Source organism: Rhincodon typus, chromosome 14 (assembly GCF_021869965.1).
Source record: "Rhincodon typus isolate 14 chromosome 14, sRhiTyp1.1, whole genome shotgun sequence".
Taxonomy (NCBI): domain Eukaryota; kingdom Metazoa; phylum Chordata; class Chondrichthyes; order Orectolobiformes; family Rhincodontidae; genus Rhincodon; species Rhincodon typus.
In genome coordinates this window covers 41,149,242-41,160,926 of record NC_063345.1, presented here as the reverse complement: position 1 = coordinate 41,160,926, position 11,685 = coordinate 41,149,242, and the positions used below count along the sequence as shown (strand labels likewise).

Genomic DNA, 11,685 nt, shown 5'->3' with positions numbered 1-11,685 from the left:
TTTTCTCCTCCACAGATGCTGCCAGACCTGCTGAGCTTTTCCAGCAACTTTGTTTTTGACCCTCAAGATGATGCCTAGTCCTGCACAGTATTAACAGCTGATTTGAAAGAGGTGATGTTTAAGGTGGCTGTGAAGAAGGCATTCCATGGCACTACCTCCATAAGTCAGAATTGTAGCTTTCTGGAAAGACCTGCAGGTAGGTGGAGATTTCGATACAGCTTGTCATGAGTCTGCTACCAGAAAGAGTATGGTATTTTGCACTACAATGAAAGTATTTTATGGTGCTGCAAGCATTTCTTCTGTTTCACTTGGGGTCTGTTAACCTCTCCACTCTATTTTGACAACCACCCTGCATCCACTTCCTTTGAACATCGTGTAGGATTAAATGTGGCTCAATGTGGCTGGCTTCTGTGGGCGAATACGAAGCAAAGCAAAATTCTGATGAGGTCTGGCATGGGTTTGGTAGAGCTCTGCATTTCTGGATTTCCTAACAAAAAGCTTGCACTGCTACAGTATCATTATGTCTGCGATTTTGGTTGGTTTGCATATTTTAAGAAAAGCTTTAAAGTTGGTTACTTAGCAGTTTGCTTCTCTGTTAGAATTTAGGTTTGACGATGATTTCAGTGATATTCTAAATCTGGAGAAGAAAAATCAACAGAACCAAACTGCAAGCAGTTTTACACCTGTGGCAGTGCCTCCTCGGATAGAGTGAGTAACAGATTAAACTAAACTATAATGGTCCACTGGGACCACAGTTGGTTACTAACCTTTGCCTCATTACCCATCTTCATCCATTGGCAAGGGAAATCAGCCAGGATTTGAAATATCAGATCACTTTTCAGTGTCCCTCGGAATCATGAGAAAACCTGTGAAGGTTTAAATGTAAAAATCTCCTTTGAGTAAGAACATCAAACAGGATTTTCTCCTTTGCTGCCTAATTTATTAACTACTTACTGCGTTACAGTTCCTCCAGTGCTGATTTCCTGCATGCACCTTGATTCAGTGGCTGTTATTCATGTGAGATTTGACCATGAATGTTAGCGGACTTTTTAGCGGCATAGTATAATCATCTGCTCCATGGGACCCAATTGCAGCTACAAGCACAGCCTTTTAAGAGACGGGTCTTAACTTTTTTAGTGTAAACTACCTTGCTGAGCAGGTCTCAACCACCTTACCTACAGTTTTGGTTCTGGAGTTACTTAAAGTCTAAGGTCTTAGCATGAGCTCTTTTGTGAAAAGTTTGGGAAACACTGTTATAATTAAATGTTTTTCATGTACAGGTAAAAGCTAAAGACATCGGCAACTGAGAAACTTTAATCTGTGTAGCACTGGTCTTAAATCTTAAGTAAAATGACCACACAAATTGGTTTTGCATTATTGTTTTTGCCGTTTACCTGTAGACTACACATTGACACTAGCTGTTCCTCACATAGCACCTGTTTTATTCCACTTCCTAATTCTAGTCCACATTCCTCTTTTAAAGGTTTGTATTCCTCTCTTCTAATTCTTTTTCACAATCACTTTAAAGCAGCAATTGGGAACTTAATTATGTGTATATGTGTTATAGGCCAACCACTGAGAAGGAGGCACCACGGAATGGGCAGCCAAGAGTATCCAATACTATGCGAAAGCTGTTTGAGCCAAGTAATCAGTCTGGTGCCAGAGAAGGTCTGATTAAACATTACCTTGCACGACGTGAAAGAGAATATGTCAATATTCAGAATTTTAGGTTAGTATTTTCTTCCATCTCATTGTATGAGATTGTGAATCTAAATGTTAGAATAAGGTTTCTGGATTGATTACTCATTTTAGTTAATATTTGCAACGTTTAGCATAGAGGGTTCATTTTTGACTCATTCTGGGGATGTTTTGTTCTGAGAGCTTTATCATACTATATGTCCCTTGTTTCATCGTTGAGAAGTGAGAAATCATGATCAAGTCTGAAGTTTGATTATCTAACAAATATCCGAAGGCTATCCCCATCCAGACAAGCTTCTCCGAAGGATTTATGCATCTAGATTTTCATGCATCTCTTCAGAGTTTCATGTTGATTAAGCTATTGTTTGGTTGCAAATGATTCAAACGCCACCTCTTGGTGGCACAAACAAAGTGCCCATATAAAGAGGAGCTGATGTCATTCAGAAGTGACAAAGCATTTTATAATAACTGTATACTGAGAAAATGTTTTTCAAATCAAATTGGAAGCTTACCATTTTTATTGCCCCTTGGATATCTTTACCAAGTTATTTAGGTAGTGTCAAGGCAATTAATTCCTGAAAACACTCGGAAGATTAACAGCCACAAAGTTCAGTGGAAAAGCAACAGAGATGTTTACTGAGGTGCTATATTGAATTAGATAACTAAATTAAATATTCAGCAAAGAAGGAAAATAATCTGACATCAAAAGGGAGCAAATAGTGGTTCATCGATAAATCTTCCTCCATCATACGGTCTGAAATTGGAGAACATGAATTTGAACGATTTGGGGCTTGTGTCAAAATTGGGAGATCTGTCCCACAGACTAGTTAAGTAATAGCCTGTCAGCCACCTTCTTGGAATTATGCCTTTACTAGCAATATTGCAGACACCACTACCACCATTATTGTTAATGTGCTGTCTGACCTGCAGGAGTGATCCACCAAAGGTGGTGTCACAGTCGTGTGTCGTTGGGAGGCTGTTGTCTTAAAAGTCTCCAACATTATCTCTGGATCCTAAGATGTCTTTTGGAATCGGGTCAAAAATGAGCAAACCTCAGCTGATGATTTAGTACTCCACTGTGTTGAACGTTGATTTAGGGAAGCACCAAGGGTGTCAAGGGTACAGAATGTTCATCAGTAATTGATGTATATAGCTTCAATAAATGTAGCATTAAAACATTTAGTTGTTTGAATTTGTGTACAAGATTGGTTTAAAGTATCTGTCTCAATATAAAAATGCAGTTTGATTGCTTGAGACAATTTCAGACATGTCTATTTTATCTTCATGGTTACATCATATGATTAGAGCTGGTATAATTTTTAAAAATCAAATATTGATTTTGCCTTTGAAAAGGTCAAGCTTAAATGACAAGGGGAGAAGTTCATGTGTGATTCTGTCTCCAGGTTTTTTATTGGCACCTGGAATGTGAATGGACAATCTCCTGATACTAGCTTGGATCCATGGCTTCGTGCTGATCCTCAGCCACCTGATGTGTACTGTCTAGGGTAAGCGACATAATTAAATTGTCATAAATTAAATAGTTTTTTTCATTGTTTCATGGGACCTGGCCATCTTTGCACATTCCTAATTACTCTAAAGAATGTAGTGGTGAGCTGCCATCTTGACCTGCTGTGGTAATGTAGTTAAGGAGCACAATTAGAAAGGGAACTTTGGATTTTGATATAGCAACAGTGAAGGAAAGGCTATGTAGTCCAAGTCAGGATAGTACGAGACTTGCAGGTGGTGGTGTTACCCTGCTTTCTTTTAATTCATTCACTGCACATGGGCATCATTGGTAGGAGAGTATTTATTGTTTATCCCTAATTGTCAGTTTAGTGTTGACCACATTGCTGTTTGTTTGGAGTCACATGTAGGCCAGACCAGGTAAAGATGGCAGTTTCCTTTCCTAAACAACATAAATCATTCTCGATTGTCATCTGGTTCATTAGTTATTGAATTCAAATTCCACCATCTGCTGTGGTGGGATTCAAACTGCAGTTCCCAGAACTTTACCTGGGTCTCTGGATCAACAGTGCAATGATAATACCACAAGGCTGTCACATCCCTATCTGCTGTTCTTGTCCTTCTGGGTGATGCAGGTCATGGACTTGGATAGTGCTGTCAAATGAGCATTTGCACTGCCATCATGGTGTCTATAGTGGAGGGTGTGAATGTTTAAGGTGGTGGATGCAGTGCCTATCAGGCAGACTGCTTTTATATTGTTTCACATTTTGAATGTTCTTGGAATTGCACTCATCTAGACAAGTGGAGATTATTCCATCACACTCCTGTCATTATAGATGATGGGCAGGCAGGTGGTGAGTTACTTGCTGCGGCATTTCCAACATCAGACCTGTTCCTGCATCGAAAGTATTTAAATGAGTGAATCAGTTCAGTTTCTTGTCAGTTGTAACCCCTCCCGGATGTTGATATTCAGTTATTTGGTTGGACTCACTGCTGTTGGACTTAGACATTGTCAAGCTTTTTTTATGGTGAGAATATTAATTATCATGTATCACCAAGCCTGGATGTTGTCCAGATCTCACTGCATATAAACACAGACTGCAGTGTGTCTGAGGAGTTGTGAATGGTGTGAATTGGTGAACATCCCTCCATCCCAAGGTTAGAGATGGGTGAAGCAGCCAAAACGGTCCTGAGGGGCTCCTGTATTGATATTCAGGAACAGAAATAATTGACCCTAATGACTGCAGCATCATTTTTTTCTGTGGTATGACTCCAACCAACAGAGAGCTTTTCCTCCAATTCACACTGGCTTCAGTTTTGCTAAGGCACCTTGATGCTAAACTAAAAGTGCCATTCTGTCAAGGGCAGATGCTCTTACCTCACCTTTTGGTTGGTCTTTTTTGTCCACATTTAGGCCAATACTATATTGAGGTCAGCAGCAGAGTGGGCCTGGTGGAACCCAAACTGAGCATCACTGACTGGGTTATTGCTGTGTAAGTGTGCTTGATAGCACTGGCAATATTTTTCATCTCTTTGATGATCAAGAGTAGCCCGATGGCACAGTAATTGGCTGGTTTTTATTTGTCCTGCTCTTTGTGTACAGAAAATACCTGGGCAATTTCCTTGGTTGCAGATAGTTGCCAGTGCTGTGGCTTTGTTGGAACAACTTAGTTACGAGTGCAGTCTAGGCCCATATCCCTCAACAGTTTCTTGACAGTACATGGAGTAAATTGAACTGGTGGAAGACTAGCATCTGTGATGCAGGAAGAGGCCAAACTGGATCATCCACTTGACACTTCTGGCTGAAGATAGTGGCAAATGCTTCAGCCTTAACTTTTGCTGTGATGTTTTGTGCTCACTGATCAGTGGTGTTTGGAGATGCTTGTGGAGACTGCTCCCTCCAGTCAGCTGTTTAAACTGTCCATCACCAATTGTGGCTGAATGTGTTAGGACTGCAGAGCGTGGGTCTGATCTGGTGGCTATTGGAATACTTAACTACATCTATTGCATGCTGCTTCTGCTGTTTTTTGCATGCAAGCAGCAAGGAAAATGGGATTAGGATAGAGAGAGATTACTGGTGCATGATTGACCGAAAGCCCCTTTTCGTGCTGTAAAGCTCTGACTCTGATCATGCTGATAATACAGGACAGAGCATCCTAAATGTGAAGATGAATCTCCGCCTTCACAACGGCTATGCAATAGTCATTCTTCCCAATACTGTTGTGAAAAGATGCAACTCCAACAGTCAGATTGGCGAGGATGAGGTCAAATAGAGCACAAATTTATTATTTTCATAATTTTTGATTATGTTGAAAATCATTTGAACTGTACGATACCTTACAGGATTTATTTTACTTTTAGATGTAATCTTGCTTTACATGTTGACTTCGATCACTAATTCTTTTACTCGATTTTAAGTTTTCAGGAGTTGGATCTGAGTACTGAAGCTTTCTTTTACTTCGATTCTTACAAGGAACAAGAATGGCTGACTGCTGTAGAGAGAAGTTTGCACCACAAATCCAAATATTACAGAGTAAGTTACAGTGCCTCCAAATTGTGCAAAATTAATTGAGTGCCTAAATAGTTGAGGTTGAAAACTAAGCAACTTAATATCTACAAAGATTCAAACAGAAAATGTTTCTTTTAAAGGACTTTCTTTCTTAAATGACCTACCTTTTCTGTAGTTCTGTTACAAAGATCAAGTGTATAAGGCCTTGAGGTTCAATCAATAGTTCAGCTTGTATTTGTTACTAATTTTTAAATTTCCACAATGAATCTCTTATTTTTGCTCATTTAACAAAAATGAATATTTCCAAAAGGGTTAGAGGGCTGGTGGGGATGTCACCATCCTATATCAGTGTGTCATTTTCCATTGACAGTTTCTCAATTGGCATATTTCGTGACAATGCCAAAATGAATTGATTATCTTGGAACACTTGGTATTGTGGGGAGAGGCCAATGGGCACAGCTAAATCTTTTTAATTGAAAAATATTGTCTGAAAACAGCACTCCACAGAAAGGTGGAACAGAGACAATAAATGTTAAATATGTTCACTTGAGTGGAATACCATTAGTGTGTCACAGAGGGAGTGTTAAAACTGTCTGGTAGGTGTGACTCTAAACAAAGGTTCTGTCTGTATCAGAAATTCACTAAGTGCCGTGGTTAATAGTAAAGAACAAGTTTCTTTGAACTTTGCAGGCAAATGCCACCAGCTGACTGAGGCCTGGAAGCAGCGGATTTGCTAATTCTCATAGTTGTGGTCTTGTATGGCAATGGTGGACCTAAGGAAAGAATCATTTTAAAAAAAACCTCCACCTTCTGTCTTCCAAAAATGGGACTGCAAGACATACTGTTTCTCTATTTGTGTACATGTCCTGTCACTCGTAGGTGTTTCTGAATGCATTTTGTATCTCTTACTTTTCCCCTTTATTTGCCATGTTTTAGATTAAATTGATTCGTTTAGTTGGAATGATGATGATCGTATTTGTTAAAAAGGAGCATGAAAAGTACATAAGAGATGTGGAAGCAGAGACAGTAGGAACAGGAATCATGGGAAAGATGGTAAGAACAAAATTATTGACAATGCTGAAGGATACATTTTTCTGTTTACAGAAACTGAATTAGCTATGCATTTCTAGTAGTTTTTTCCTACAATTTAGTGATTGTTGTAAATATCTACGACCTTCACATTGGTGTAAAGCATGATACAAAATAAATTCATATCATAATTTTAAGGTCTTTAATTATTAAAAACATGTTTAAGATTGTTGGGACACTGCCTTCAATAAACGATGAATCCAAAGGTTTACTGCCAAATCAAGGCGTATGAAAGAATTATACCTAACTTTGGCTTGTGACACAAATTATTTTTGTGGTACCTGTCTGTTTTTAGAAAAAAACAACCAAGTGCTTATGTTAAAATATATCATGAGGTCTACCTTCTCGATAAAATGTCAGAAAACAGCCAGAATTCCAGAAGATTAATTAACATGCATGTGTTCCTGTTCTCAGGGTAATAAAGGTGGAGTGGCAGTACGGTTTGTCTTTCACAACACAAGTTTCTGCATAGTGAATTCTCACTTAGCTGCTCATGTGGAGGACTTTGAGAGACGGAATCAGGATTACAAAGATATCTGTGCCCGCATGATTTTCCAAGTAGCTCAGAATCAACCTTCTATAAGCATTAGTAAACATGAGTGAGTACGAAAAAGTGCTTAAGGAATACCTGCTAATTGGGTCAAAGTATTGAACAATTGACGTTCAGCCCCATGTTTGTGTAAGCATGGTCATTATTCTGTGTGTATAAATTTTGAGTTTAACAAAGTGAGGAATGTTCACACTGGGTAGTAAAATACTGTTTCAATTAGAGCACCCAGTTTCTGAATCTAACATTCCAGAGTCAAGAATAATACAATAATATGTTTGAATGCAGTACAGTTTTCCCTTTCTTTCTCCCAACAAAGTGTGCCATTAAAAGAATGTTTTCTGTTACCTCACTGTAAGTTTTGCACCAGTTTCTCTGACTTTGCCAAAAAGTACAATATTTTCTGCTGTAGGTTCATTTTGGTATACTGGAATAAGAATGCCTAAACAATTCTATTTAGGACTCTTAAGAATAGAATACAAGGGATTTTACTTTCTGTCAATTTAAACCAAACTGCATAGGTGAAAATCACTGAAATATCTGTGCCCTCCAGTCTTTTATTTGACACTAGGCAGTTTGGCAGGCACTTAGAAAAGTGACACTGTATTGCAATTCTGGCAACTTCCAGTATAGTTTTTGTTTGTGCTTAATCCAACAAGCCGGACTCCGTAAGTAAGCTTACTGTGAATTTATTGGATTTAACAAGTCGTCTGGCAAATGAACAATAAACACGTAGTATTTAGGTGTGCACTTCTGATTTATTGAACTTAGTAATATATAATCAAGAAATATAAATCTGCAGATATACCTGTTAAACATGCAAGCAGGTAGTTTGGTCCTCAGCCATTTGGCCAAGTACTTGGCACAGGAAAAATGTGAAAATATAGTCCAAACATTATAAATGAAGGACTGTTTGTTGTAATAGCCATTGGCTAATGTGAACTGCTACTACAAACCAGGTAATCCAGGACATTCATAGGTCAAGTTGAAAAGCAGGAATAATTTTCCATCTACCTCTGAGCTATGTCTCATATGTAGACACAGTGCAAGGCAAGTTTCTATATAAACACTGTATTTCTTTGAAGACAGGGTATAAAAATACTTTGTGCATTAAAAAAAGTTATATGTACCTCCACCAACGTTACCTAGATACCTTCTGCTGAAGTGCCCAATGATTGCGGTCAGTCTAACAAATTTTATATACTTCTCAGTTTATTATACTATTCACTAATTTAAAGAAAAAATTTAAAATGTTTTAATCCAATTTTAACTTGTGCTGTGCTGTAAATGTCACAAGTTTGAATGTTTGGAACGTATCCAACTGATTTCCATTCTAACACACATTTGCTCTTTGCTATCTCACTATTTGCAAGATTCTCCAGGAACATATCCCCAACAAAAAGCCAGACTTTACTATAATGCACTTCCTGTACTTTTTTCAAATTGGTTGCGGCATTTTCTGACTTTTCTAATTCTTTACATTTCTTGTTGCAGTGTTGTTATTTGGCTCGGGGATCTGAATTACAGGCTGTGTCTCCCAGATGCCAGTGAAGTGAAGGCACTGATAGAGAAGCAAGATTTGAAGAAACTTTTGGAATATGACCAAGTAGGGAAAGTTAAATATACCATCTTTGCTAGCTCCTTAGAATTGTGAAAATATTGCCATAAATAATTTTGGTATAATCAATAGAACTGTAATTATAAGTATTTTAAAATGTGCTGATTTTGTTTGGTACTGCTAACTTGTTTGTATTGTTATACTTAAATACCAAACATTAAATTTTGTGACTAATAATTATAGAATAAACTGGCTTGATTATATCCAAGCTACATCTGCAACCTGTTTCTATTTTTAAAATCCATTTGTGGAGTGTAGGCAGGATGTGCACATTGTGCAATTTTTATTCCTTCACGGGATGTGGGCTATGCTGGCTAGGCCAGCCTTTATTGCCCATTCCTAATTACTCATCACTACCTTCAAGGGCAGTTAGGGATGGTTAGTAAAGGCTGGCCTAGCCAGTGAGGCCCCATCCTGTAAAAGAACAGAAAGGTGCAGAATTTTGAAAGATGAGCAGCTATTGTTGTACATGTGATCAGCATGGGAAAAATGTATGAGTGTTCCTCGTAACGTTAAAAAAAAGAGAAAGAATTGTGGATTCTGTAAATCAGAAACAAAAATAGAGATTGCTGGAAAAGCTCAGCAGGTCTGGCAGTATCTGTGAAGAGAAATCAGTTAACATTTTGGGTCCAGTGACGCTTCCTTTCCTCAGCATTGATGGTAGCTAGGAATATGTTGATATATGATAGAGTGGGGGGTGAGGGTAAGGAGTAAATGATAGGTGGGGATAGAGCTCACAGAGAGAGAAGAACAGTTGGACAGACAAAGGAGTGGATAACAATCCGGCTGGGAGGGTAAATAGCTGTTAATGGAGATGTTGGTGGCTAACAATGGGTAGTGTGTAATGCCAGGCTATGTGATAACAAGGCCTAGTGTGTGCAATTGGGGGCTAGAACATGGGAGAGTTCAGGCCCTAAAATTATTGAACTCAATATTGAGTAGGGAGGGCTGTAAGGTTGCTAAGCGGAAAATGAGGTGGTATTCCTCCAGCTTGCACTGATCTTCACTGGAACACTGCAGCAAGCCAGAGAGAAAGATGTTGGCCAGAGAACAGGGTGGTGTGTTAAAGTGGCAGGCAACTGGAAGCTCAGGGTCATTTTTACAAGAGAAGGTGCTGTAAGACGGGGGATGTTGGGAGTGAAGGAAGAGCAGACCAGGGTGTTCCAAAGGGAACGGTCCCTGTGGAAGGCAGACAAGAGGGGAGGGAATTTTGGTTGTAGAATTTTGCTGGAGGTGGCAGAAATGGCGGCTGATGATCTTCTGGATGTAGATGAACCCTATCGCTGTTGCGGGAGGGGGTGAGGGCGGAAGTGTGGGAGATGGGTCAGACCCAGTTGAGGGTCCTGTCAACAACAGTATTGGGGAGTCCTCGGTTGAGGAAGAAGGTGGACATTTCAGAGGCTCCCTTGTCGAAGTTGGCCACGACGGAGACAAAGGAACTGGCAGAATGGAATAGTATGTTTACAGGAAGCAAGGTGTGAGGATGTATAGTCCAGGTAGTTGTGGGAGTCGGTGGGTTTAAAGCGGATATTCGTGGCCAGTCTGTCCCCAGAAATGGAAACAGATGTCGAGGAAGGTAAGGGAGGAGTCAGAGGTACACCAGGTGAAGGTGAGAGCAGGGTGGAAATTGGTAACTAAACCGGTGAACTTTTCTAATTCCGGACGAGAGAGGGAAGTAGCACTTATGATATCACTGATATATCAGAGAAAGAGATGTGGGTGGGGGCCAGAATAGGATTGGAGCAAGGAATGTTCCACGTACCCCACGAAGAGACAGGCATAACTGGGGCCCCTGCAGGTACCCATGGCCACCCATCTGACCTGAAAAAAATGACAGGAGTTTTAAAAGAGAAGTTATTGAGGGTGAGGACAGGGTCAGCCAAGTGGAAGAGAGTGGTGGTGCGTGGGGACGGTTCAGGTCTCCACTGCACGAAGAAATGGAGAGCCGTGAGATCATCCTGGTGGGGGATGAATGTGTAAAGGGACTGCACGTCCATGGTAGAGAGGAGGCTGCTGGAGCCTGCAAACTGGAATTTCTGAAACTGGCGTAAAGCACAACTTTTGTTTATATGAAAAAATACTTAATACTAAATTTCTGTTCATTACTATGCATTTTGAGTTTTTAGTACATGTTCTTCAAATAATAATTTTATTATGCATTTAGTTTTGAGAACAATTATGAGCTCGTCTGTTTTAGGTCAAATTATACAATGAGATTTAGGAAAAACTTCAAAATGATGAGGAGCATTAAGATTGCCAGCGTACTGTCAGCATTTTGTAGAGGACATTCCTTGTTGTTGACCAATTGCATGTTTTTGGAAACTGTGATTTTGCTTTATATCTTGAATATCTAAAAAGCTACAGTGTTCTTAAAGTGTGTCCTGTTAGTAATATCAATTAGGGTAAACTTTACTGCTTTGTAGTTTGTAGCACCGTTGATATGGGTTTGTATGTTGTTTTTATATAGAAATCATTGGCAGCTTGATTTCTGATTCCATCAGCTTATCCGCAATGCAGGAGGGCGCACTTTAGCTTGGATCAAGAGCATAATTTGATTAAAATTAATTAATAAATAATTATGACAACTTATTTATATTATTTTTCAGTTAAATATTCAACGCAAAACTAAGAAAGCATTTGCAGACTTTAATGAAGGGGAAATTCATTTCAGACCAACTTATAAGTATGACACCAAATCTGATCGATGGGACTCGAGGTAAGTAGTTGTGACAGATTTGTTATTCAAATTGTTAACAATGG

General features: G+C 39.2%; 1 protein-coding gene across 1 annotated transcript in view; it reads left to right on the top strand.

The window, feature by feature from the left end:
• Positions 1-11,685, top strand: part of ocrl (OCRL inositol polyphosphate-5-phosphatase) — a 74,345-nt gene that overhangs the window by 43,417 nt on the left and 19,243 nt on the right. The window contains exons 5-12 of the mRNA XM_048605475.1: positions 600-708; positions 1,568-1,729; positions 3,102-3,203; positions 5,581-5,695; positions 6,608-6,724; positions 7,175-7,359; positions 8,802-8,913; positions 11,532-11,641. Of these exons, the coding sequence (XP_048461432.1) occupies positions 600-708; positions 1,568-1,729; positions 3,102-3,203; positions 5,581-5,695; positions 6,608-6,724; positions 7,175-7,359; positions 8,802-8,913; positions 11,532-11,641 (1,012 nt within the window). The remainder of the gene's footprint in view (positions 1-599; positions 709-1,567; positions 1,730-3,101; positions 3,204-5,580; positions 5,696-6,607; positions 6,725-7,174; positions 7,360-8,801; positions 8,914-11,531; positions 11,642-11,685) is intronic.